This window comes from Lichenostomus cassidix, chromosome 9 (genome assembly GCF_008360975.1).
Source record: "Lichenostomus cassidix isolate B80296 chromosome 9, HeHo_3.0, whole genome shotgun sequence".
NCBI lineage: Eukaryota > Metazoa > Chordata > Aves > Passeriformes > Meliphagidae > Lichenostomus > Lichenostomus cassidix.
Window position 1 is genome coordinate 8,447,479 of NC_139490.1, and position 27,214 is coordinate 8,474,692.

General features: G+C 51.9%; 1 protein-coding gene across 7 annotated transcripts in view; it reads right to left on the minus strand.

Moving 5' to 3' along the window:
• Positions 1-415: 415 nt before the first annotated feature.
• Positions 416-27,214, minus strand: part of DVL3 (dishevelled segment polarity protein 3) — a 34,149-nt gene continuing 7,350 nt past the window's right edge. The window contains exons 2-17 of one of the 7 annotated variants that reach the window (XM_085069235.1): positions 12,575-12,644; positions 9,057-9,178; positions 8,562-8,668; positions 7,857-7,992; positions 7,515-7,608; positions 7,065-7,134; positions 6,633-6,772; positions 6,359-6,435; positions 5,744-5,856; positions 5,375-5,425; positions 5,104-5,253; positions 4,213-4,344; positions 3,816-3,983; positions 3,002-3,214; positions 2,306-2,704; positions 416-1,853 (exon numbers count right to left, since the gene is read on the minus strand). In XM_085069235.1, coding sequence (XP_084925361.1) covers positions 1,822-1,853; positions 2,306-2,704; positions 3,002-3,214; positions 3,816-3,983; positions 4,213-4,344; positions 5,104-5,253; positions 5,375-5,425; positions 5,744-5,856; positions 6,359-6,435; positions 6,633-6,772; positions 7,065-7,134; positions 7,515-7,608; positions 7,857-7,992; positions 8,562-8,668; positions 9,057-9,178; positions 12,575-12,644 — 2,074 coding nt within the window. In that variant the 3' untranslated portion in view covers positions 416-1,821. Of the gene's footprint in view, positions 2,705-3,001; positions 3,215-3,815; positions 3,984-4,212; positions 4,345-5,103; positions 5,254-5,374; positions 5,426-5,743; positions 5,857-6,358; positions 6,436-6,632; positions 6,773-7,064; positions 7,135-7,514; positions 7,609-7,856; positions 7,993-8,561; positions 8,669-9,056; positions 9,179-12,162; positions 12,527-12,574; positions 12,645-27,214 lie in introns of those variants that run through there. The other 6 variants (XM_085069236.1, XM_085069241.1, XM_085069238.1 and 3 more) reach the window with 6 other exon arrangements.

Sequence of the window (27,214 nt, forward strand, 5' to 3'; positions counted from 1 at the left end):
TCAGCGAGCGGCTGAACCGGCGGTGCGCCCGGGCAGGAGGCCGCGCTCGCCATGCGAAGTCCTGAGATCGCCACGCCCTTCCACGGGACTCATGCCTCCCCCTGGCCTCGCTCACAGGCATCCCCGCTCCTCCCCCCGCAACGCGACGCCAAGGGCCAGCGCCTGCCGTTGGACTGCCCCTGGTTCTGCTCGCAGTGCTGCCGCTGGAAACGCAGACCCAGGGAGCCCCGAGAGCCCCCCGCCCAGGCTCCTCTCAGGAGATTCAGCCCGTAGCAGCCCTCGGCGTCCCGGGAAATGACAGCTGCAACACTGGCACAGGGTGCCCTCATAATGCTGGGATCTCGCTTTAGAGTGAAAGGCAAGAGGACGGAGGAGGCTTTGGGGAAAAGAATAAATGAACGACACAAGGCAGAAGTCCAATAAAACTATGTTTATAAATAAAAACAAGAAGATTGGTGTTGTTTTTATAAAACCCAGCGGGTAGGGCAGGGCAAGGAGTGAGCAGTGGCCAGGGAGGCTGCTGGGGACAGACTGACTCCAGCAGGCAGAAGGGAAGGAGAGGCTTTAGGGAGTCAGGGAGATGAACTGATGGTGCATGACAGCTGGCAGAGGGGCCGGAGGGGCAACGCAGACTCCCAAGGAGCAAAATACATTTCAACTCCATTGTATAAAAACCGCGAACACAAGAAAGACCAAAGGAGGCAACACTTATGGAGAAAGCCATGGTGTGGCAGGAGGAGAGGGCGCCGGGGCGCCAGCACCAACAGCAGCAGGGTCGAGTGTGTCCATACTGTACCGTGCTTGGCCCTGGGCTTGGGGAAAGAGGCTTCCCCAGCCCCAGGCATGTCTCTGAGTACCCAGAAGTGGAAGGAAGAAAGGCAGGGAGCACTGGAGCAGATTCAACTGTCCCAGCACATCTGTGGGTGCTGAGCCCAGAGGCCATGCTTCAGGCTGCAGTCTTGTCCCTGGAGAGCTCGTGTTGCCACCAGGCACTGCTCACAGCCCAGAGGGAGTGGGGCTGTCCCAGAGGTTCGTCCCTCCCAGCAGCCAGGGCAGCAGCACTGGGCAGAGGAGGAGACAGACTCGGGCCCTTCACAGGGCAAATACAGGGGACCTCTACGTTTCTCCGAAGAATGACAGTAAACCAGTGCCTCTCCCTCACCTTCTAACTCTGTCCACGCCCTTGAAGGTATCACATAGCTGAGCAGCAGCGCGACAGCAGGAGGGAGAAGGCCACAGCTGCCACTACCAGCCCCAGGCATGGGACAGGCCCTACAAACAGGACAGGCAGCAGCACATTGCAGGCAGGAGGGCAAAGAGCAGGATGGAAGGAGCAGAGCTCTGCCCTTAAATCCCCCCAAAGCACCCCAGGGCAGGTGTAGGGCACTGAGTCACGCAAGAGACTGCGTACAGGCACTCACCACCACTCTGGGCTGGATGCAGACGTACAGCCCCAGCCCTGAGGCCTGGCCAAGGTGAAGGAGGGTCCTGCCATGGGGCAGTATCAGGCTCGGACCTGGCCCAATACATGGGCAACAGAAGGGAGGTAAGAGGGAAGTGGCAGCCTCTCCACTCCCTGGAGGCACTGAAGCCCTGGAACATTCATGCATTAGCCAAAAGGCAACTACAACGGGATTTAAAATACATATATAAGGCTGGTCCCTGCTCCCCCTCTCAGGGCTGTGGGAAGGGCAGGGCATCTTCCGCGAGGGGGAGGAAAGAAGCCATCTTCAGCGCCATGCGTGCCCAGCGCCCCTGGAGCTCCGTGTCCTGCTGTCGGGCCACGCCATGCTCCAGCTCTCCCCCCCATGGGCGGCAGGCTCAGAGAAAGTCAAACACCCCGTAATTCTTTGCTGCTTGATAGAAGAAACACAAAAGGGTGAAAAGAAAGAAGAGATTTTAGGGTGGAAGGACTGAGGCAGCAGTGACACACGGGCAAGCAGCACAGGGTGCTGGGACGGATGCAGATTAATGGGGTTAGAGAGGATGGCAGGAGGGAATTACCATCGGCAATACACAAGTCTGGTGGTGGGATGGGCTGGCAGCACCCAGCAGGCCTGCCAGGCTGTCCACCCAGCTCGAGGAGGGATTAGAATCAAAGTTTAGTTCCATTTATTATTTTTTTCCCTTTTTTTTTCTTTTCGTTATCAAGACAAAAAAAAAGAAACAAAAAAAAAACCCCAAAAAAACAAGGGGTGAAGCCAGGGCTGGTCCTAGGAAACAAACGACAGGGATGGAAGGGGGAAGGAGGGACAGCAGACAGACAGGGGACGGGCGCTTCACATTACATCCACAAAGAACTCACTGGGGTTGCCCATGGCCATTCGGAAGGACTGTCTACTGGCTGTCAGTTCGGGGGGCACAGAGGCCAGGTCACGGCCCGGCGGCGCCCCGGGGGGCCCCATGGCTGACGGCGGTGGAGGCATCAGCAACATGGGGGGGCTGAAGAGAGGGGGGAGGCCGGGCGGCCCGTAGGACTGCTGGCTGTGGTGGCTGCGGATGCTGTGAGCCAGGGAGTGCTGGCTGCGCTGGCTGTGCTGGCTGGCCGGCACCGAGCGCTCACTGGCCGCACGCTCGCGCCGCATGCTGCTCCTCGTGGTGTGGTCTGACTCGCTCCCACTGCCGCCTGACTTCGACTCCCCAGTCTTCTCTCTCTCCTTCCTCCTCTCGCTGCCACTGCGATTGGAACCACTGCTCCGGCTCCCTGCGAAGTACACGAAGCAAGGTTAGGCACCAGATCGGACAAGTCAGGAAGAACGGATGCTCCTCCAGCCAAGGGAGGACTGCAGCACGCTCTGGCACAGCCAGGCACCAGCACAGTCTGTGCTCTCAGTCTCCTTTCAGCTTGGATCCCTGGGCAAGTCCCAGGACCCCTCTGAGATGGCTTTTGCCCTGGATCCCCCCATATAGGGCCTTGCCTAAGCAACCTTTTCCTGCTACTTCCCTGTACTGAACAGGACATCTGCCTGTCGGCAGACATATTTTAGTCCTTTTCACTCACCTTCACTGTGCTGGCTGCCTGCACTGCCCCCTCCATAGCTGTAGCCTGGGTCAGGGAAGCCAGGGTGGGGGTTGTATGGATGAGGCGGTGGATACTGATATGGGAAAGCCATAGGCCAGGGTGCAGCTCCTGGGTGGGGGAGCGGAGCCAAAGTGTCCTGATCGGAGGCACCACTGGAGCCATCATGATCATGAAGAGACAGATTAGCCATGTCTGCAAGAAAGCAGAGAACAGGGGTTAATCCAAGCAGAAAAACAACCACGTGGTAAAGCAGCTTTCTGTCCGTTCTTGCTGACTGACAAGGATGGGATACACAAGGAGACACAAGAAGTTGCCACTCTATCTGCTAGTCAATGCCATCATTTGTGCTTTCTGGCTGAACAACTGCCAGGCTGTGGGAGTCCAAGCTGCCACTCTAATAGAGACCAGCTTGGTTGGAAAGGACCACATGAGAACTACAGCTCACCCTGCCAATTCCTTCCCCCATCCCTCTTACTTGAGCAGAGCCCAGTGGCCTGAGCACCAAGCCCTTGCCAGCACTGTAAGTTCAGAGCCTGCAGACAGTCACTAAAGACTAAGACTCTGCTGTGACTGCCCAGGAGAAAAGACCACACTACCAGTGCTGCTTCCATCGTCACTACCCCAGCTACAGGACAAGGGAGCTGAGATATTCATCACTCCCTTAACAGCGTCTGTAGAACAAGGGGCCCAGCCTGATGGCAATGGCTGTAGGTGTGTCCCCATGGTGACAACAGGGCTCTGCAGGACCTCTACCCCTCTCTCCTCTCCCTCCCACCCGTGCCAAGAGCCATACTTCCACAGAGGTCCCCGAAGATATAATAGCACTGCTCCGAGAAGGTGATCTTGTTCACGGTGTGTCGGATGTAGCCAGCCTTCAACAGATTGCTGGCATATTTGCGGGATTCACGGCGGTCTGTGAAGCCTTCCACATGGTGATAGAGCCAATCCACCACATCCGAACCTGCCACCAAATACAGAGTTAAATTTGCCAAGAGCAAGGAAGATGGCAGGCCCTGAGGCAGTGAGCCACACTGGAGCCAAAACAAAGTGGGCCAGCAGGTTCAATTTGTGACTCTTGCCTAGTCAACAGTTTGTTTATGGTGACAAAGATGCTCCCTTGGACATTTGCTTGAAAACGGGCCACCCATTCCCCAATCCCTGCCTCTACTGTAGGCAGCACCGTCTCTTACCAATGAAGGCGTTGGGGATGGTGATCTTCAGCCACATGCGGTCACGCACCTCAAGGCCTGACTCTGGTGAGGCCATGGCTTTGACAATGGTGGCCATGTCACTGTGGATGGACAGGTGAAAGTCATCGAGGCCTGTAGTGTGGATGAAGGAAGGGAGGCAGAGGTGAGAGAGGACAGAAAAGACAAGAGGGCCACATGGAAGCATCACACACGGGAGCAATGGGCCAGGGAACAATACATTGCAGACAGCCTTGGGGTGCATGCTGTGTAACCCCTCTTCCAGCTTTCCCATATTATCCTTCACATGTCAGCCATTTCCTCTTGGGCAAAGCCCAGGCAAGAGTCACAAACTTACAACAAACTCCTGGCTTGTTGCCTCAACCAAGCTCTCCAGACTCTCAGTTCAGGGCTCGGTATACCAAATCACCCCAAACCTTCAGAAAGCAATCAAGAGCCCTGTGTTCAGCAGGACCCAGCACCAGCATAAGACTCTGTGCTCCCAGCTGCCACCTCCATCCTGCCCTATATGTTGTCTGGAAGGAGCTCTGAATTGCTCCAGGGACATGCTGAATCCCCCTGGCCCCGCATTCTCACCCACTAACCCCTGACTGGTCTGAGCCTTTCCTCTGCACCTGCCACAGCTCCTCACTGCACTCAGGCCCCTCTACTCTCCTCACACAGAAGGCTGAAAAAACGTGACATTAGTTCCTCCAGGCAGAACTCCCATTGATCCAAGTGCCAGCCTGGCGAGAGCTGCCTCCCTCCCAGTCCCATGGCAGGGCAGATCTGGCCCAGCCCAGCTACCCCCAGGCAGATGTATTGCTCCCTTCACAGCGCAGTGCAGGTGAGGAGGCCGTGCAGCGGGTGCAGCACGGAGGCACAAGGACTTACGTTCAGTCTCTGGGATGGAGCTGGTGATGGAGGAGCTGGTGGAAGTGATTGTGCTCATGGATGGACTCATACCGTACGCTGGGTAGGTGCCAGTCATCGCTGCCGTGTGAGACACCCAGGCTGCCGGGTCAATGGGCCGGATGGGCTCACCTGCATTGAAGAAAGAGTCAGTCAGTGGCTGTAAGAAATTATCACCTCATCAAAACAACCCCTGGGGAGGGACAGGGACTCAGCACAGCCCATTCCATCCCCAGTATTTGCCGGGACTCACCCGGATCGGAGCATGGAGAGTCTGGCCCAGCCCAGATCCGCTGGGGAGCAACTGGGAGAGAAAGAAGAGAGGGAGGGTCAGCAGGAGAGGTGCAGAGGGAGAGATCCCCCTATAGCTAAAGGGGGGGTTTCTCTTTCCTCTGGCGCCCCGAGCAAGTGACCTCCCTGCCCCAGTGAAACGCGTCCCCAGCGTGATGTGGGAAGGAGGGCTGGGCTTATGGGCATTTTGGTCTGGGAATGGGACATAGCAGCCTCCTATAAGGAGAGCTGAAAAACCCCCATCAAACCCCAATTCAGTGCCATATGGAGTCACACACACAGGGGAAGAACAAGACAACAACCAAGTAAGTGCTTAAGGCAGGGCTCTCACATGAGCTGGGCACCAGCGCTAAGGGTGGGTCAGCTATCCACTTACTCCTGGGTAACGAGAAGCAGCCCCGCGGGCTGGGGTCCCAGCACTTGGCCACTGTCAGGGTGATGGGCCTGCAACAAAAAGGTGAGAGTTAGAACCAGAGCACAGTAGCAAAAACCAATGCATGATGGGCGGATGCTGTGTGCTGGCTCTCTCCTGGGAGACTGGAAGAAACTGCCAGTAAAGTGACCTTGTTCCCCTCCAGCTATGGGTTTCCCTAGTGGCATGAACAAAATGATGTGACCCTGCTGAGGGTTGCTGATGACCCAAATAGAATCAGAGAATCACAGCACAGTTTGTTTAGGAAAAGACCTTTAAAGTCCAACTACCCTGCAATAAGCAGGGACACAGCATCCCAACAAAAAAAGGGGCACAGATCCCAGTTCTGCACAGCTCCATTGGTTGCAATCCTTGCTTTGGGCATGAAAACGCAGGAATCAAAGGAACACCAAAACCCTAAGTTCTGAGCTTCTGCAGAGGCACTGGCAGAGGTGGCTGGAAGACACGACTCACACACCCCAAGCACACACTGTGCAGATGTCCCTGGATGGAAGAAACAACCTGAGTACTCACCCCGGCTTGTGCACAATCTCCCTCAGCACTCGCACAGCATCATCGTTACTCATGTTCTCAAAGTTGATGTCATTTACCTGCAAACAACACAAAGAGGTGAGTCCAAGAGATGTGACCAGAGGCTGAGCTCCCCACTCAGCTCAGCAGTGACTCAGCTTCCCTCTTCCACGCACAGCTTCCTGGGTTTAGCCTGCCAAAGTTCTCACAGAGGCTTCTGGGTCATTTCTTACTGCTTTCCCAGGCCCAAAGAGGGAGATATGTGGGCGTGAAGTACCTGCAAGAGCATGTCTCCTGGCTCAATCCTGCCATCAGCTGCCACAGCACCACCCTTCATGATAGAGCCAATGTAAATGCCTCCGTCCCCACGCTCATTGCTCTGTCCCACAATAGAAATGCCCAGAAAGTTGTATTTCTCTGCAGGGATGGAAAGAGAAAGAAGTAAGTCACCCCAAGGCAGCAGGCACAAGCAGCCCTAACCTCAGACAAACCACATACTAATGATGGTGATTTGCACCCCTGTCCCAGAGACATGTCCTGGGACACACAAACTCTTGAGATACCATTGCTAAAAGAGAAGCCAATCTCCTACAGAATCCATCTCCTCACTCCTCCCCAATGTGTTCTCTTTGTCCCCTCCCCAGCTTGCTCTCCAAAACCCAGTCTTGCCCTGGAAGGACTGCAGGCTCCATGCAGATCTCCCACTCACCCATATTTAGCGTGACCGTGATGATGTTCAGGGACATGGTGGAGTCTGTGATGCTGCTGAAGGACGATGACTGCAACGTAAGTGAAACGTGAGATACTCTTCTGTGCCTCAGTAACATTCCCAGCCCTAGCTTCCTCCACTTGCCCTTTCCTCCCTGCCACTCCTTGTGGCACCACAGCCACCACCCACAACTCCAGTCTTATGCTGGGAGCTTTGCAGAGCCAGAGAACATCAGCCATGGTCCTTATGACCTCTCTACAGCCAGGACAAGTCCTGTGATCCCAGCTCTTGAGGCTATATTGGCCAGAAAAAGGTTTATAGCACTTCTATGAAGTCTCAGCACTTGGACACCTGTCTGAAGCCATGCCCACAGCAAAAACAGCTGAATCTCTGAGACCCCACCCTGACCTACACTGCCCTCCCCAGGATACCCAGCCCCTCCCTGGGTACCCGCTCAATGCGTGGAGCCTTCTGTTTCCGCCGGCGCCGCTTGTGCCTCCTCATCAGACGGGAAGCACTGCTTTGCTCTGTTGAACTGCTAAACCTGCAGGCAAAAGTGAGAGTCAGCTCTTCTGCTGCCACAGTGGAGGCTTTGGCAGAAAGAGAGCCACAGAAATGGCACAGGGAGTAAAGGACTGCAGGGACAGAGGGGAGAATATGCACATGGGGGACAGACAGTGGCAGAGGGGGCTGCTGGGTGAGACAGAGGCAGGTCTGAGTCCTGCAAAGGCATCTCTCTGTTCTGGGAGGCAGAGGGAAGTTAATGTTTCCCCAAGATCTAAGCTCTCCTACCTGCTGGTGGAGTCATCTTCATCTGAATCGAAGAAGCTGGTGGTCTCCAGCTCGCTGCTCATGAGTGTGGAGGAACTCTCGTACCCACCCAAGTCTCGGCGTCGCTCTCCCTTCACTGTCCCATTCACCCTGGGTGCTATGAAAAGACAAGACTCAGTGGGCTTGAGACAACTCCTTCCCCTGTGTAGGGCTCATGGCAACCTCCTCAGAACAAATCTGGCCATCAGTCAATCCCATCTAGTGCCAGCCAACTGCCAGTCTACCCTGGGATCAGATCCATCTTCTACAGGCTACCTCTTCTATCACTACAAGGTGGGGAAGAGGCTCATAAGAAAAATGCTACTGAACTTGTGTAAGACTTGCAGCTGGTTCCTCAGTAGAGCAAGAAGCAGCATGGAGTGGCAAGGCTAAAGCACACTCTGCTTCTCCCCTAAGAAGACAGAGGCACAACTGTCTCCTGCTCTTGAGGCTTTACAGCAGATATCTCCTTTGACCCCAAAGTGTTCAACACCAAGATCTCATGCAACACAGGTGTTAGTTCCTGCATCCAATGTGAGCCTACGGCCCTTCTAAAAGCCACAGAATAGCTTTTCTAAGCTGGGAAGGTTCTGCAGAGCAGAGAAAGCTGCCCCAAGTCTGGAGCTGGTACTGCCACCATGGCCCAGCCATGGCCAGCAGAGCTCTCATCATGTTACTAATACTCACCATGCTCAGGCCCATCTGTCCGACGAGGTCGTTCCCTCTGCGACGACACCACTGAGTCTGTCTCTGTCTCATTGTCCAAGTTTTCCCTACTTCCCCCAGTGTTAGGGCTGTGATGAGATAAAAGCAACAAATATGTTCAACAGGGAACAACTTAACAAGGCTCTCTCTACCTCTGCCCTGACCAACACAAGGTTCCAGCCATCATCTGTCTCCTTCTTGAGGGACAGGAACAACCACAGCACATATACAGGTGCCAGGCAAAGGACTGGGGATGCTGTGCCGGCTCTTTCCCTGCACTATTTTCAGCATGCCCTTGTTTGTTGAATAACGCAGCTCCACTTCAAATCTGCTCCCAGCCTCAATCTCCTCCCCTCTTGCTGGTGTCCCTGACAATGTGGGTAAGAGTGTGCCAGCCTGGTCTGGGATACTGGTCTGGATTACAGCAAACCCACTGCGTGTCCCTTGGAAACCAGAACAGATGTCCATGTAACTTACTGGAAAGAGGGGGGCCTGGAGTCTCCAATTCCTCCTGTGCGCTCCATGGAGGGTGGCAGCTCTGTCTGGTTATCAGCACAGACCGAGCCAGCATCTGAATGGGATCCCTCTGCAGACACCAGCTGGAGGGATGAGAGACAGAGAAGGAAACTGAGAAAACGCTTATAAGAGTGGCCAAAGGAGCTGGCCAAAAGCCTGCCTGGCCCAGGATCTCATCTCTGGCAGTTGACAACAGCAGATGCCCAGGAGCGGGTATGGAACAGGCCAAGCATGTAGCAACATTCCCCCTCAAGGCCTTCCCAGACACTGGCTATTTGTGGTTCAGGAATTCCTGACCCAGCAGTGAAGCCTGGGTGGGTGACAGCCCTGCTTGGACACTCTGACATCACCTGCACACCCAGACCACACACTCAGGTAACCTTTGGCACACATCCTGCAGCAAGGAGTGGATTCCCCCTGTTCTCACACTGCAAGAGGCAGTTACCGGTCATTCCTTTCCTCAGTTCTAGCAGCCCCTACAATTCTGCCTTCAAGCTGTGGGATCCAGCAGGACTTTCACCTTCCCAACCCTTGGAAGCTGGGGGTAACAGAGCTCAGGGCCAAGGCTGATTTGAAACAGACTCCTGAAACAGGCTTTTTCTGGCTTCCATATACTCTTTGCAAACTTTCAGGTTGTGTTTAGCTTATTGGCTTGAGCATAACCTTCAGCCAATCTCTGGGATGCTCAACAGATTCCCCAGTGCAGAAATTCAAGAAAGGGTTAAATACCAGAAACTCTTCATACCAGCCATGCTGTGGGGCAGCCCAGGCACACCAACGTCCATGATTCTGGCTCTATAATAAACCACCACTTTCAGGGCTCAGGGAATGAGCTGGAGCCTCTCCCATGAGCCATGGGCTTGCCAGTGGAATGAAACAGAGGATAGCACAAATGAGCTATTCCCCAATATTGCTCCCTATCCAGGTTTGCACTATCACTTACTTTCAAGCTGTGATGAACTGAGCTAATCCCAACAGAGTCAAGCAACAAAAAGCCTCTTCCTTGACAGAGGCATTCAGGGACCTCCAGGGCAGAGGTGACAGGGCCCAGAAAGGACCTAACAGAGGTGAGGGATGTCCACTGTTGCTCAGCACAGAAGAAACATGAAACACAGGCTGCAAAGAAGCTGACAGCTGCTGTCCAAATTGTAACACCCAGTATAAATGCAGAAGAAGCACTACTGCTTACTGGTGAGGGAACCACATCTGCATGGAATCAGGAGCAGATGCCAACTCGGATGCTGGAGGCACAGCCTATTTATACAGGTCTTGAGTGCTTCCCAGCATCACTAATGAAAGAGCTGTGCCTTGCCCACCTTCAAGAACTGGGGAAACCCTGATAAGGTGGGGATAGACCCCACAGATCATCATTAGGGTAGCAGATGACAGGTCTACTACCAGAGACATTGGTAACAGAGACAGGGATGCAGCTGGGACAAGGAAGACAGAACAGCCTTGAAAAAGCTGGAGCCAAGGCAGCAGATAGGGCAGAGAGCAGCCTGGAGTGTCAAAAGCTGCAGAGCCTGTCCCACAAGCCCCAGGACAAACCTAACAGCTGCTGCTCTTGTATCATGCTCAGCTTCTCTCCCTCCAGCAAGCCCCAGGCACATGCCCGGCTCTGCTCCTGGCACCTTCCTGGTGACTTGTCTTCCTAGGACACTTCCTAGGACATCCCACTCCCTGAGGGTGACATCCCCGCTCTGGAAGCCACTGCCCGGGAGCACAGGGTACAAAAGATGCTGGAAGTGGCCAGTATTGCCTACAGAAAAGTCACATAACACTTTATTCTTGAAAATCTCATGGCAACATCAAGCAAATAGATCTGGAGAGTGGAAACTAGCCACAGGCAGCTGTCAAACAGCAATGAGGAGAATTGAGGGGGTGTTTCCCAGCAGACAGGATTGATGCTGTCTTCCTCTAACAATCCCAAGGCTGGGATTTCCTCCCAGGAAGGTTTTGATAACTATCCTGCATTTTTCCTGCTTCTTACACTGTCAGGAAATACTCACTTGGATTCAAGCCCTCATCTTTCTCTGTCGCTAAAATTAGTACAGAGTTCCAAAAATAGCCTCATCCCAGCCTGTCTGTCAGAAGCGGCAAAGCAAGTGCTCCTCTCTCAGCCCCCAAACCACCCATGGACAAGGAGACTCTCAGCAGAGGTAGAAAAAGGGATCATTAGGTGCACTGGGACTGCCATCACCCTTTGTGCAAAAGAGCTGGTAGCAGTGCTCACTCCAGGCACTATTTCCCTGCAAGGATCCAGCCAAGCAGAGCAGCAGCACAGTGGTCACAACCGAACAGACTCACACCAGATCCGTGCCACTCACACTGAACAACCAGACAGCCCCCACAAGGAAAGCCAGCAGCTGCATGGATGAATGGATCACAAGGAAAAGCACACGAGGTAAAAATGGAGCACTGGAAAGGTTTTAGAGATTCTGGGACTCCCCACAGGGCAGGTGAAAGTAAGAAGCACCTGGAAAGGGCGGGGTGGGGAGACATCTTGGGGCAGATGTAGCAGCAGCGGGATGAATGCAGAGGAATGTACGGTGGCCAAGAGCCGGACACAGGCTGTTTTCCAAAGGACGTGGATAACCGCTAGAGGGAGGACGGCAGGCATCCGGCCCTGCCTCTTTGTGTGAGAGCCCAGCACAGCCTTTCCTCCCTGCTCCAGCCTGCACCCTGCTCCCCTGGCTGGAATCCCAGCGGCAGCTGGGCCAGCAGTGGGGCACCTGCCCACCCTGCTACTGTTTGGTGCAGGGATAGAAGCAGAATTAGGCCTGACCTAGCCTGATTTGCTGAAGATTTTTACTCTTGAGGGGCTATTTGGAGGCCTCTGGAAAAAGGCACTTGGGTCTTGGCTCTACTTCTGGTGTAGATTCACACATCCTCATCAGCACAAACTGCAGCTCAGCAGAGGGAAAACCGGATGGTGGGCTGTGGAGACTCTCCCCCCACTAACAGAGCATCCCTGTGGGGACAGAGGGAAGCATGCGGGCAGGGAACAGAGCATGTGCATGGCATGGTACTGAGGGAAAAGCTTGTCCTGCAGCTGCCCAGGCAGTACCTTTAGTCTTCAGGGCAGTCAAATCCAGTCCGCTTCACCAGCACTAAAGTCACTTAAGCCCTTTGCGCCAGTCACTGGAGAGGGACTTTCCTTGGAAAGCTGACCCTGCCACAGGGGCACAGGGGTTATGCTGTGGATAGGCCATGACCACAATCTCTCCCAGGCATGAATTTTACCATGAGCTCTTCATAGAGGTTTCCCACATCTTCCCCAGCACAGGAGACCCAGCATCACCGAGCACCCTCTCTAGCTGAGGGACTGCAGTGTGGGGATCCAGCTCATCAGCTTCATGAGCAGCCAGCACACCAACAGTATGGAGCAGTCTCTGTGCTTTACTTGGCACTGCACATCCAAACTGTGTTTTTCAGAGATGGCACAAACAGGCAGAGAGATACCGAAGGGACTTGCTTACCCATGACACCACTCGGCCGTTGAAGCAGGGAAGCTTGGCATTGTCATCCGAAATCTCTTCTTTCACCACCCTACAGAGGGGAGAGGAGGCAGTCAGAGTTGGGTGTAGGACTTCAAAGGAAAAGGAGACTTTCCCATAGGGGTATTCGCACGCAACAACAGGCAGCTCAGGCTTGGGGATGGAGCAGCAGAGGACTGGAAGCTCTCTCCTGCTGATTGCTATGCCCACAGCCATGACTGGCAACCTGGAGAGAAGCCAAAGGCAGAACAGCCTTTCCATGTGCATGCAGCTGTTTCATTCCCCAGTTCACATTTTAATCAGTAAAACAAAAATTCAGGTGCATATCATAGAATTATTTAAGGTGGAAAAGATCTTTTAAGATCATCGGGTCCAAGCACTACCTCAGCACTGCCAAGGCCACCACCAAACCATGTCCCCAAGCACCACATCTACATGACTTTTAATTACCTCCAGGGATGGAGATTCCACCACTCCCCTGGGTAGCCTGTTTCAGTGCTTGACAACCCTTCTGGTGAAGAAGTGTTCCTAATGTCCAATTTAAACCTCCCCTGGTACAACTTGAGGCTATTCCCTCTTGTCCTGTTGTTTCCTGTTTGGGAGTAGAGGCCAATCCCCACCTAGCTCCAACCTCCTTTCAAGGAGTTTTAGAAAGTGAGAACGTCCCCCCTGAGCCTCCTTTTCTCCAGTCTAAACAACCGCAGCTCCATCAGCTGCTCCTCACAGGACTTGTGTTCCAGCCCTTCACCAGTTCTGTTGCCCTTTTCTGGACACACTCCAGCACCTCAATATCTGTCCTGTAGTGAGGGGCTCAAAACTGAACACAGGGTTTGAGGTGTGACCTCACCAGTCCCAAGTACAGGGGACAGTCACTGCCCTGGTCCTGCTGGCCACACTATTGCTGACACAAGCCAGGATACTATTGACTTTTTGGCCACTTGGGCACACACTGCCTCATGTTCAGCCACTGTCAACCAGCACTCACAGGTCCTTTCCTGCCTGGCAGCTTTCCAGCCACTCTACCCTCCACCTGCAGAGCTGTGTGGGGTTGTTGTGACCCAGGTGCAGGACCCAGCACTTGGCTTTGTCAAACCTCATACAACTGGCCTTGACCTGTTGATCCAGACTGTCCAGTTCTCTCTGCAGAGCCTTCCTACCCTTCCAGCACATCAACACTCCCACCCAATTTAATAATCTGTGAACTGATTGTGCCCTCAATCGTCATGACCAGATCATTGATAAAGATATTAAACAGGACTGGCCCCAGTGCTGAGCCCTGGGGAGCACCACTATGAGTAGCCAATGGATGTAGCTCCATTCCCCACAACTCCCTGGGCCCAGACATCCAGTTTTCTACCCAGGGAATAGTGCACCTCTCCAAGCCATGAGCAGCCAGTTTCTCCTGGAGTGTTGTGGGAAACAGTGTCAATGGCTTTACTAAAGCCTAGGTAGATAACATCCACAGCCTTTCCTTCATCCACTAACTGTGCCACCTTGTCACAGGAGATCAGGTTGGGCTAGCAGGACCTGCCTTTCCTAAACCCATGCCAGCTGGGTCTGATTGCCAGGCTGTTCTGTACCTGTCCCATGATGGCACTCAAGATGATCTGCCCCATGACCTTTCCTGGCACTGAGGTCAGGCTGACAGGCCTGCAGTTCCCTGAATTCTCTTTCTGGCCCTCCCTGTAGATAAGCATCACATTTGCCAATTTCTAGTCACCTGGGACCTCCCTGGGTGACCAGGGCTGCTGGTAAATGACAGAGTGACTCAGTGAGCACTTAACACCAGTTCCCTCAGTATCTTTGGGTGGATCCCGTCCGACCCCACAGACTTCTGTGTGTCTAAGTGGCATAGCAGGTTGCTGACCATTTCCTCTTAGATTACATAGGCTTCATTCTGGTCCCTATCCCTGTCTCCCAGCTCAGGGGGCTGGGCCCCCTGCGAACAGCTGGTCTTACTATTAAAGACTGAGGCAAAGAAGACATTAAGTACCCTAGCCTTTTCTTCATCCTTTGTCACTGTTTCCCCCACATCCAATAAAGGACGGACATTCTCCTTAGCCCCCGTTTTGTTGCTGACATTATTTGTAAAAGCATTTTTATTGTCTTTTACAGCAGTAGCCAGATAAGTTCCAGTTGGGCTTTGGCCCTTCTAGTTCTCCCTGCACAACATCACAACATCCTTGTAGCCCTCCTGAGTTGCCTCCCCCTTCTTCCAAAGGTAAAATACTCTTTTTTTCCCTGAGTCCAAGCCAAAACTCCCTTCTCAGCCAGGCCACCCTTCTTCCCCACTAGCTTGTCTTTAAGCACATGGGGATGGGCTGCTCCTGCATCTTTTAGATTTCCTTCTTGAAGAATGTCCAGCCTTCCTAGGCTCCTTTACCTTTCAGGACTGCCTCTCAGGGGACTCTGTAAACCAAGTCTCCAATCAGGCCAAAGTCTGCCCTCTGCAAGTCCAAGGTGGCAGTTCTGCTGAACCCCTCCTTACTTCTCTGAGAATCAAAAGCTCTTATTTTGTGATTGTTGTGCACCAGGTGGCCTCCAGTCATCACATCACCCACTGGTTTTTCTCTGTTCACAAACAACAGGTCCAGTAGGCACCTTCCCTCATAGGCTCCCTCACCCAGTGTATCACGAAGTTCTTCCACACACTCCAGCAACCTCCCAGACTGTTTCTGCTGTACTGTATTTTCAGCAGACATATTTCCACGAGTTCACTTATTTCTAAAGAAATACATAATTTAAGTCTCTTTATAATGATCTGAAAGAATCACAAACTATGCCAGAGATTTCTAATAGATGAAAGTGAAATACATTAAACATGCTGCCTACCAAATGATACTGTTGCTTTTTAATTACATACATAATATTTCAACATCACTTCAAGCTTTATGGTTGTGCCATAATGTCATGTCCCTGCATTACACAAACAGCTACATTATTATCAGCCTTCAAAGTGAAAAAAGCACTAACTTTGTCTATTCCCAAGAGTTTAAAAAAAATCAGTTTTCTTTGGAGATTAAGTTTATTTTTTTTATTTTAAATATCACTGGGCCCCTAAATACTTTTTCTGCAGAAAATCTGCAATCAAAACAACTTGCAAATTCAAAAGATTCAATTAATACTATCTTTGACAAATCAAATAGAAGAATAGGCTTTAAAAAGCTCATTTCCTTTTCTACTCAATGACAACATTTTAAGCACTCTTATTTAACAAAAAGATGTACTACAATTAGTTTGTTATTCTATGTTTCCCCTTCCAAGTAGTTTGACACATATTGTGGTTAAAATATGTAGCAACTAGAGAATAAATTATATGTGGGGGGTGGAAATATCCAGCAGAAAAACAACAAAGTAACAAATGTGAACTGAAGAGAAATTATGTATTAAAAGTAAGTAGATTGTAAGTATCTAACAATACTCAGAAGTTGAATCCTGTCACCAGCTCTGAAGCGTCCCCAAGCCAGCCCCCAACTCACGGAGAATCGAAGAGGATGCACAGGTGGGACACGGAGCTGTGACCCATTGCCCCAGAGGGTTATCAAGTCACAGCACACTGGGGCTTGGAGAAATAGGTACTCTGGGCTCCTGGCTGCGCTCCCTGGTGTGCCAACAGCCGCCCCAACTGTCCCCAAAAACAGGACGCAAGGCTTGCCAACACTCACACGGCATCAGCAAAAGGCAAATGAACAGTGCTGGAAGCCCAAACCCGGGGAGCAGGCTCGCTCCACCCTGCCAGCCCCACTGGTTGCGCTGGTGTCACAAACACTCAGCAAAGGGCTGTCCCACGGGGTGAAGGGCAGCACATTGCCAGGCCTTTGCTGGCAGCTGGCACTCACAATCCCTGACAAAACGGGAGAGCCACCAAAGGGGCTGCACAAAGGCTACCTATCCCCAGAAGGCACAGATGAGGAGGTCACGGTTTGAGCAGTCTAATCCACTCCCAGGATGTGTGTTAATTCCTCTTGCACAGATGGAGAAGCAGGAAAAGCAGGAAAGGAGCAGTGACGATGGATTAAAACCCTGCTGGCTTAATGCTTCTTCAGCAAGTTCTGTGCCAGCCTCTGTCCAAAGCCCCTGCAGCCCAGATGAATGTCAAACACAGGCAGTCGCCCCGGGACCCACCCCCTTTGGTGCCCACACCAGCCCTTTCCAATGCAAGCAAGTTGTCGTCTTCTCACTTCTAAGTGCACACACACATGCACCCTGCCCTGGCTGCACTAGCATCCATTCATACTGTCGCCAGCAGCCTGGACTGTATCCAATTCCTAGAGAGAACTTCAGGCAGAGCCAATTTTCTGTGCTACATGCTGCCTGCTCAGGGACACAGAGCCCTGCCTGTGGGTGAAGGGACAGGGTGATATATTTGCCTGGGTCAAGGTGACCAACTGCTCAGCACAAGTGAACTATTCCATTTTCAGTGGGGACAGAGGAAACCAACCCCAAGACCCGCCCATTCAGTCTCAGCTGCAACGCCTGATGGAGAACAAGCTCTCTCTGTCCTGAGAGCTGGTCCCTCCTCACTCTTATTACCCTGTGGCTGCCCCAGACATCCCAGGGGTCAGCTCCACCCCGGAGCAGTTTTCTCGCTCCTCTCCCAGCCACTACATTATTTATCACTATTTATCACCCAGATGCCAGAGCACAATGGATTATATATTTAGACTCCACAGCGCAAAAACTGATAGTGTTGGAGTCAGGCACATGCCGAGCAAGAATATCTCTGCAGCACTGCTCACATCCATCACCCCTCACACCATCCCAGCTATTCGTGCCCTGCATTCCTTTCCAGCCTCAGCCTGAACTGTAGTCTTCCTCCTCCATTCCTTTCCAGCCTCAGCCCGAGCTGCAGTCTTCCTCCTCCCACCTCTCACCACTCTTCCAGTCACACTTCTCTCACGGACACGACCCGCAGGTTCACACGTCAGACACCACCGAGCGAGCAGCCTCTGGGGGAGCTGTGAGCAGTGCCACGTTTCTGCTCTGCGCTTGCACGGGGAGGCAGCCATGAGATGAAACTGTCCCGTAGATGTGCAGGCAGGGAAAATCATCCTGTGAATGTGCTGGGAACAGACCCCACCTGATGGGGTCTGAGCCCAGGAATCCTGAAAGAGCAGACACAGAAGGAGTTCAGGCTCTCTCGGTTCTCACCAAGCCATTCCTTTTGGCTGAGCCACCAGAGCCCAGGGAAAACATCTGCCCGAGGCTGATTTCAGAGGGACTGCTTTTGAGTTTACTGTCAGGTTTTAATCTTCTCATGTCCTGCTGGGGGCTGGGCACAACACGGCTGAGAATGGGAGCCAGGAATAAAACCTTTTATGTGAAGGCAACCCGAGCCTTGCCCAGGGGAGCACGAATCCAGGCCCCTTGGTGCTGCTGCCCTGCCCAGAGAATAGCCCTGCCGCCGGGCACTCACCGGCCCCCTTCCCATCCTGGGGCCAGCAGACATGCCGAGGCCAAGCTGCAGCTCACCGCCTGGCCTGCAGGCCCAGCACTCCCCGGCACTCATCTGCCTTGAATTTTCCAACAAAGAGACCTGCGGGAGGGAGGAAGGAGGGAGGGTACAGGGGAGGCAGGCCGAGTGGGCGGATGATTCCACCGCCATCCCCAGCGACACGGGGCCAAGCCTGGGGGAGGAGGAGGAAGAGGAGGAGGGGACAAGGCTCTGGCTGCGCAGGAGCCCGGCTGGGGTGTGCGGAGGGGGCTGCCAGGGCTGACACAAGCAGCACATCTGCTCCCATGCAGCTGGGGGAGGGGAAGGGACAGCCCCGGCAGCAGGGAGGGAAGCAAAGGAAACCTAGCTCCAACCCTGGCTCCATCTCTACCCTCCCACCAGCTTCGACGCAGCAGCCGGCAGACCCTCTCCCCATGGCCTGGGAAGATGCCACGCTCCCAGCTTCCCTCCTGCTGCCTCGACGGCCGGAGAAGCTGGCAGCCTGGAACATGGATGCAGAGGCGGGTGAGGGACAGGCAGGCAGACGCTGCCTTCTCCGGGGAGTTCCAGCCCAGCTCAGGAAATTAGAGGGTATTTTATATCACAGAGTCATGTCCTAGGAATGAAGGGAAGGTGGGGAACAAGAGAGAGTGCACAGGAGAGAAAGGAGGCCATAAACCCCAAGCCGCGGAGACGGCTGCGCCGTGTCAGACCCCGGCTGCGCACACATCACCAGCGCAGCTGCTGTGCTCCAGCCTCCTTGTTTCCCCTCGGTGGCCTCCAGCCTGGCTGAGGCTGCAGATGCAAGCGAGTTTCTAGCTTCAGCCAGCTCTGGTCTCTCCTGAGCGGCATCTGCTAGCCACGGCGAGGTCCCTGGGAAGAACTCAGATGGAGTAATACAAGCCCAGAGAAGCAAGAAATCCAAGAAGCATGGACAAAGACTTCCATAGGATTTGAACGCCAGATTTGGAGGGAAGCTGGAGCTCAGCAGCAGTTACAGCTTGTCTCTGGCAGTCCTGTCCCCCAACTTGCCTAAGGGCTTGCAGGGGGGAGGATATTCAGAAAGAAGAAATCACAGATGTGGTGGCAAATGGAAAAGCTGAATGTGGCATCAGAACGGTCAGTACCAAGAAGGGAGGTAGGGATAGGGACCCCTCAAGCATGTTGGACAACTTGATGGCCAGGATGAAAAACAAGGGATGTGCAAAGATTGAGAAGACAACTGAGCAGTGACAATTTCACAGTAAAAAGATGCAAAGTTAGTAGAGCAGATGAAAAAAAGTAAGATAATCTCCCCTGTTTAGTTCAATTATTAAGAGGAAAGACCTTTACAGAACAGCAATGTTTTTTCCAATAGTGCAAAGACCAGAAATTCAATTACAAACAATCTTCTGTTACAACATTCCAGAAGTACAGAAGTACACAATTAGGTTGGTCATTCCTGTAACCTTAACAGCCCCCATCCCCTACAGCTCACAAAGGAAGAAAAAGACCCCAACCAAACAAAAAAACATCAGGAGACACTTCTACCCAATAGAACAAGCTTCAGGGATTTACACACTAGAAATGTGATCTCATTTTCAAGACCTGTAGTACACTCCCCTTAGGGCAGGGATGTCTTGCTTCCAAATGATTGTATAGATTAATAACGCTGCATAGCAAAAGGAAGCACCTTCATGTTTTACTACCCAAATGTGAGCAGCTCCTGGTTCCAGAGCAAAATCCTCATCTCTTCTGCAAGATAATGCTGAGGCCACAGGGATGAGCTCTGCAGACATTTCACCAGAAGACAAAACTGGACAGGGCAATTCTCCAGGAGAGTTGGGATTTCAGATGGGAAATATGTGCCTGTTAGACTAGGCCCAGACATGGTATGTGTGCTTCCCATGGGGATACAATTCACCCAAGGGCTATAGGCCCAACCAAAGAATACACATGGCAGTGATCACACGTGTACTGGCGAGACCTCGGGCTTTGCAGGCAAACAGGATGCATCAAACAGGATTAGAGGATTTGAACTGTCTGTCTCTGTAAGCCAAGGTACTCTTTCAGTCTCCTTCACTGTATTTTCACCTCCTGTGCAAAGAGGAGTACAAATTGCATGACACTGGGGTGAGAAGGGCTCTCTGACCATCAACAGACTGTCACTCTCCCATTTAATTTCTCCCCCAAGCCCCCAGACAGGGTATTCCACACTGTTCTGCAGCACAGTGTAAAAAAGGGAAACACAGATTTATAGATGGTTTAGCTCTGTCAGACCTTCCTCTGCAGAGGAGTTGCGGTCCTGCTGTCTGTCCCTGCACCTCATGTGAATGTGAGCTCCTTTGAAGGACTGTCTTTACCTGGTGTGCTTTTTAAGAATCAAGAAGCACAAACCAGCTCTTATCAGCTGTTCTACTACCACAACAATAACACACCTCTGCATTTGAGCAGGAAAGGCCACCCCTGCCCTCCTAACAAGTCCAGGGAGCATCACAAGGACTCCTCAAAGGTCATCCCATTTCAAGCTACTATCCGTGCTCCACAAGAGCAGGCTCTTTTGTTTTCAGAGAATGGTTTGGGTTGGAAAGGACCTTAAAGACCATTTAGTTCCAATTCCCCTGTCATGGGCCTGGAGCCTTCCTCAACCATGCTCACTTCTGCTGCCCTACAGCCTCCCCATGCACCACCTCCAGCTTGCTGTGCTTTCTCCCCATGGTCAGTCAGACAAGGGCTGAACAAACATCCAAGATGCCAACTGTTTTCCCAGAGAACTCCTCATCAATTCATTTGCAATCACTCCACTAGACAAATACCAAGACAACCAGAGACCCCAAATCCAAGCGATGCTTAGCTCCAGCTGGACCTATGCTCAGTCCTACAGGCATCACTGGGTGGGAGATGACAGAGGACAGATCTCCTGTTCACCTAGTCCAAAGACTGGAAAAGGAATGGTATTTAGGAAGGAGCCACCCAGCCTCAGAGGCCTGCCCAGGAGCAGCACTTATCAAAGCAAAGCTACAGACTGATTTCATGGTGAGCCCAGAGCCCTGGCGGCCCCTCCCACCTTGATCCCAGAGTGACCATCTGGCTGCAGCCCTGCTCTGCAAACAAGCCCGACAGGCCTGTCCTCCACCGACCCACCGGCAGCAGGAAGCTGCACAGGGACTGCAGGAGGCACCTCCACGCTAATTAATCCTGCCCTACCCAAGCGATGCTTCCAACCTCCAGAAGGACATTTACAGACATCATCAAAGGAAGCATTCTGCAGGCCCCCGAAGGTTCAGTGACACTTTCAGTCTCTTTGAATTGGAAATTAGGACAAACGGGAACTTCCAGAAGAAGCCCAGTCAGGCTCTTCACCCTGCTAGCTCAGTTTCAGCTCCTCAGTAACTCTAACAGCTTGCACAGCCCAACACAAGGATACAAGACAAGTACAAGGTCTCACGGTGAGAAAAAAAGATTTGAGGTTAAACATCTGCAGAAATGACCTTCAGGGAATGGAGACAATTTCACAGATATAACAGTGGCCAAAAGCTGGGCTTGCATTCAAGGTGGGAAAGGAAACAGGCCCAAAGAGGCCCCAGCCAGAGACGTGTACGAGACAAAGTAAAATCCTGATGTGGTTGCTGTGGTTCACACTGATGTTGTGAGATAGCAAGCACACCAGAGGAAGGAGGCTTGGTCTGCTGTGACACTTAGCTCCATCTGGACACAGACAGCAGGAAGAGCCCACAAGACAGAGCTGCAAAACACCAGCTCCTGCCGACAGAGAGAAAGGCAGAGAGGTGAAAAGAGTGCAGAAAGGTGGACAAAGAGTTTATCTGGCTACTGCTGGTAAGAAAACACAAAGAAGAGAACACAGGCTTATCAAGAAGCTTGTGAATGAGGTGTTAGGGCCCCACAGGGAGCTCTTTGCAACTCCCCATGAGTGAGAAGTCACTCCCTGCTTTCTAGGCTGACTAGAAGAGCAACAGCCTCCCCTCCAATGTCCAGCGACTTCACGCAGGTTAAGATGACAGTGAGGACCTGTAAAGAGCCCCTAGGGCTGCTGGGGGGACAGTGTGATGTTTGCACACACACCAAAACCAAGGGAGAAGGCCATGATGCCTGTGAAGGCTCTGCATGCACTGTGAGGAATGCAGGTCCAGGCCTTCCTTTTCTGGCCCTCAGCTGAGGGACACCAAGTCAGTCCTGCTTTTTCTAACAGCAAACGAGTCTCCTGCCAAGAAAGCGCTGCTGCTGTGGAATGTGCTGGGCCAGCAGTACAGCTCATTCCTGGAAAAGCATCAACTCAGCGGGAGAGCAAGGAGAGGAGAAGAGGGGGAAATTGGGAAGAGGGGGAGGGTGGGAAACAAAGTCTGAAAGCTTGGACGTCCACACCTGGGGAAGCACAGAGTAGTCTGCTCACCAGCACCCCCTCATCCGGAGCTGCCAGCACAATAGCCTTGCCCAGCACCAGCACTATGCTCTGGGAGCACCTTTCTAGCAGCCAGACACCTCCAAAGCAGGTCTGGGACCACACAGACCAAGGCAGATGTCTTGTGGGGAAGAAGAGCAAGGTTCATTTCCCCCATAATGTTAGTAATTAATTTAATTTAATGGCAGATCTCCACGAGGAGATGACAAAGCAGCCTCCACATGTGTCCTGTTCTCAAGACACTAACCAGCTCACATTACTCTCTCCTTGCACAAACAACTTTGCAAGAGTCTCCCCAGGAAGCCAGCTCAAACTCCTACCCCATGGGAAGGGGATTTGAGGCATAACAGGCTGTAGATGGCTGCACCTTCTCTGCACATCCAGCTGGGCTGCCACTAGCAACAGCTCTGCTATCTGGGTCTGTAAGACATACAGAGAACCCCCATAAAACCAACAGGCAGTTAATAAAGTTGCAACTAAGTTTCACCACAAAACACTTGCCAAAGACAATGAAAAGGACTCACGCAAAGAAGAGCCTTTCAGTGCCTCAACAGCTGCATGGTGGCAAAGACAGAACTCTGTCCCTGATCGCAAGCTATTGCAGTACTCTGAAAAATGGGCAAACAGTGATACTGCATCCCTCTGGCCCTAAAATACAGGAGGCAGAAGAGAGCATGAGGGGTCTGAACACTCATAAGAACCACTTCTGACCATTGCAAGGCCAGGGACACACATTCCTTTCCTTCCTCATCTGCTTTTGATGGTGTCATGCAGGGTATGGTACAAAAAAATTCCCTGCATAGAAAAACAGCAAATAGAGCACATTTTAGTAGCTTTTTATATACTTCATCAATTTCACTAACACCAGTCTTATTCACCAAATTCCATTCCATTTGTATTCAAACCATTGAATACAGCAAGTGACCTACCAAGCATCCTTTACAAGACCAGCCAGGCTTGCCCTCGAGCCAGCAACCCAGCAAGCATGCGAATACTGTTCAAATGATGGAAGAGACAAGAAAAGTGCCCCAGTCCTAACCAAACCAAGCATGTGCTGGCACACAACTTGTACAGCCAGAGGTCCAGAAAGCAAAAGAAAGCCATGAAGTAGGATGCAATACATTACTGTAAAGTAAAAGCCTTCATAATTCCCGTGTACAGAATTCAGACTAGATCCTACCAGGACTCACCTCTACACCAGGAATCATCTTTCTTTTCAACAAGAGGGTAAGTTTCCCCTCAGTTTAGAAGAGGACAGTGTTTTGGATCACTGCAGCACCAGATCCAACCGCAGCTTTTCTTTGACACTGTGAACTCCTGGGCCTGACCCTGTCACATACCATTCAAAACCTTCCACCTGCTGTCTCTGACAACTGCACCAAAGGCTGGGTAATGGCCAGTGACCTCCAGAAATCACTATCACATGACATGAAATGTTCCTCTTGTGGCCGATCTCAAAGGCACAGCTGCCAACTCCTAGGTCCTTCAAGGATGGAGGAGTGCAGTGGAAGGCCACAAAACCTGTCTACAAGTCTGTAAATATCCCATGAGCTCAGTAACTGTGTTGAACTGGTCATTCTACACATTAACTATTCCCAAAGGCAGCCCAGAAATACTCATCACATGTTATTACTGCAACAGGGCCATTTGCCGCATCTGTGGATCTGCTGCTAAGTCATGTTACAAGACCACCTTACATTTGAGCTTCCTAATTATCTGCAATACTGACATCAAATTCCCTTGAAGCACCTCTCCTGTAAGTTATATGTAGAGTCACCATGAACACTTAGTGCCAGCACCACGTGTTGACCAACCAGGAGCTCACCTTGTCCCTACAGAAAACAAGGCCAGACACAGTCCCCACCTCAAATCCACAAACCCCTCTACATGGGACAGCTGAGTCAGACCCAGCTCCATCATCATGCATACTGGCAGAGATGTTACACATCTCTGTGTTGATTTGGAACTGCCCCAAGGAAACCCAGAGCTTACCCTAAACCGATGCAGATGTTGACATCCTCAAAGTCCCCTGACATTTCCAGCATGCCTAGACAAGGAACAGTCTTAAAGAGTTTTCCCAAGTCTAACCTTTTGGCCCCGGCTGAAAAAAACATTTTCACTCTAGAAGAAAAACCCACCTCACAGGACCCCCATGAAGACCCAAAGGTGCATTTACCAGCTCTGGATCTAAGACAGGTTTGCCATAAGGGACTTAGCTCCACAGCCAGAACCATGGAAATCCATCCTTCTCAGAGCCACAAACACCAGTAAGAAAACTCAGATGAACACAGTGCAATAGCAAGACTATATGCATTGAGGCCCTATATGGACTTCCAGTACAACACAGCCCCAGCTGAGCCCACAGGCAAGTCTCTGTGTGAATGGCACTAACATACTGGTTGAGCCAGGCAGGGCTGAAGGAACTGGGACAGCTGGTTAGCTGTATGCAAACACAAGTGCGGAGTTTGCATATCCATCACAGCTTCTGGAAAAAGCTTCAGTTTGAGTAGCTGCTGCACCCTGGGGCAAACAAGGCAACAGCCATCAGCACTGCAGCAACTTTCTCCCTGCCCTGATGGCATGGGGCCACCAAGCCAAGGTTGTCACCCACTGCTGACACTCCTCTGGCTGTCAACAACAGTGGCACAGCACAATGCAGTGTACAGGGTACAACCTATTTGCTCACAGATCCTGAGATACAAAAGGGCCTTGAGTAGGTGGTCAGAGTAATGCTGAGAGAAAGAGTCGAAGCCCAGGCACGGGCAGGCTACTGTGCTAACACCAGTTTCCCTGCTATGATAATCCACTCAGTGCCAAAGCTCCCAAAACACAGACCCCTCTGGCAGACTCTCGGTGTCCCCAGAACCAGCCTATAGCCATCAGAAAACAAGGAAAAATCCACAAACTCTGTTACCCAGACCCAGAATTCCCAGCCTATCATAGAGACAGCTGCCAGCGATTAGAGGGGCCACATAAAAAAATTCCTCTTCAAACCCTAGGAGCAGGTCAAAAACCAGCAGAGAAAAGACCTTCCCACACAGCAGCCAGTGACAGCTCTCCAAGAAACAGAGCTCTGCTCCAAGTCATGTGAGGAAGCCTTTCCCACTTCAGTTTCTGTCTTCAGCCAGGACCAGAAGGACAGACTCCCACTGCAGCAATTCACTCACTGCTCACACTGCATCCTCTTTTCCTCCAGCTCTAATATAACGTATTTTAGCCAAAAAGGCGCAAGGACAGATACCCCAGTGAGGGGATAATCATCACAAAGGATTTAATGGAGCAGAGTACCCAAATGCTGCTTCTGCTGCCTTCCATAGCTAGCTGTGACTGGAAAAACAATGCCTCTGGCATGTCACCTTTAATAAATAACTGATACAACAACCACAACAGTCCCAACCCTCCACTGTGATACAGAATTACACAGCACAGGAAGGTCAGCACCAGGCAGCTCTGCCTGCCAAAGCCTCCAGAGAGTTCCAGCCCATTCCTGGATGACTTTAATATTAGTTCTATAGTAGTAACGACACAGCGATGGAAACAAGTGAAACCGAGAGCTTTGGGGCTCAGGGAAACACTAATACCTCAGCTCTGCAAGCTAATGCAGTCCTTGGAGACAGTGATATTCACAGCCCAAAAGCTCACACTCTCTCCTAAGGCCACCATGGCATTACACAGATAAGCACATGGACAAAGCAGACAAAGTCACAGAGATTAGACTAATTCCCCCATTTGTACCTTATTGAAACGCCTTCCAAAAAGCCTTCACAAAAGCATTTGGTCCAAAAATTTCTAACGGCAGCCACCAGCAGGATTAAGTTTTACTTAACTTGCCAGCTGCTGCCTAACAAGCCAGCACCAGCGGGACAAACAGTAACATAGCCACGTGGTGCCACATCCCCCTTCTGGAAAACAACCATCCATCCAGCACAGGTCAGAAGGGCAGGCTCTGAATAACAAACAAGGGATGGAGAGAGGAGGAAATCAATAGGAAACACCAAAAACACACAGCCGACTGCTGCCTCATCAGATGTGCGGCACGATGCAAAGCTGGTGCAACATGAAGGCAATTTCCTGCAGACTCAGTCTCTGCTGTGTTCTGCAAACCCAGCTCCTCTTCATGGGCTTTTACACAGATCAAATAACTTAAACCACAACATTGTTCTGTCTATTTGGATGCAGTCAAGGGTGGAGGAGTAGCAATTCATTACAGCAGATACCCTCAGCTCAGAACAGATCAGCAACTGCCATGCAGACAGGGAAGAGGCTTCCCACCCCTTTAAATGCACTGAGCTCAAAAAGGACTTCAGGAATTCCAACTATGCTCTACACCTCTACATATACAGCTTTCAAGTCTAGATGAAGGGCCTGATGCCCACCCTGACAGAGGATCGAAGCCAAACCCATCTGTGCAGCAGAAAAGCTGTGGGGAAAACCAGATTTTCCTGGCTTATACTCACAGACCTTTCTTTCCTGAGCATCCCCAAATGCGTTGTGATGGATAGCTGCCTCCACCTCCAAGAGTTCAACTCTGCAGGGAGACCAGGTGGGGAAATCATAGGAGAAAGAGGCCAAGAGCATGATGGAGAAGAGGGACTTACTGAAAGCTCAGTGCTCCAAGCACATCAACCTTTGGCTCATGGACCATCTACCGCCATCACTGCACGCCAGCACCTTCCTTCTCAGAGTCCATTATGAATCACTGCCTCCCCAGCAACATCCTGCTCTCACTGCAGCCATGTAGGAAGAGGCATCACTGCTTACATTACTACCCAGAAGACCCAGTACCCAC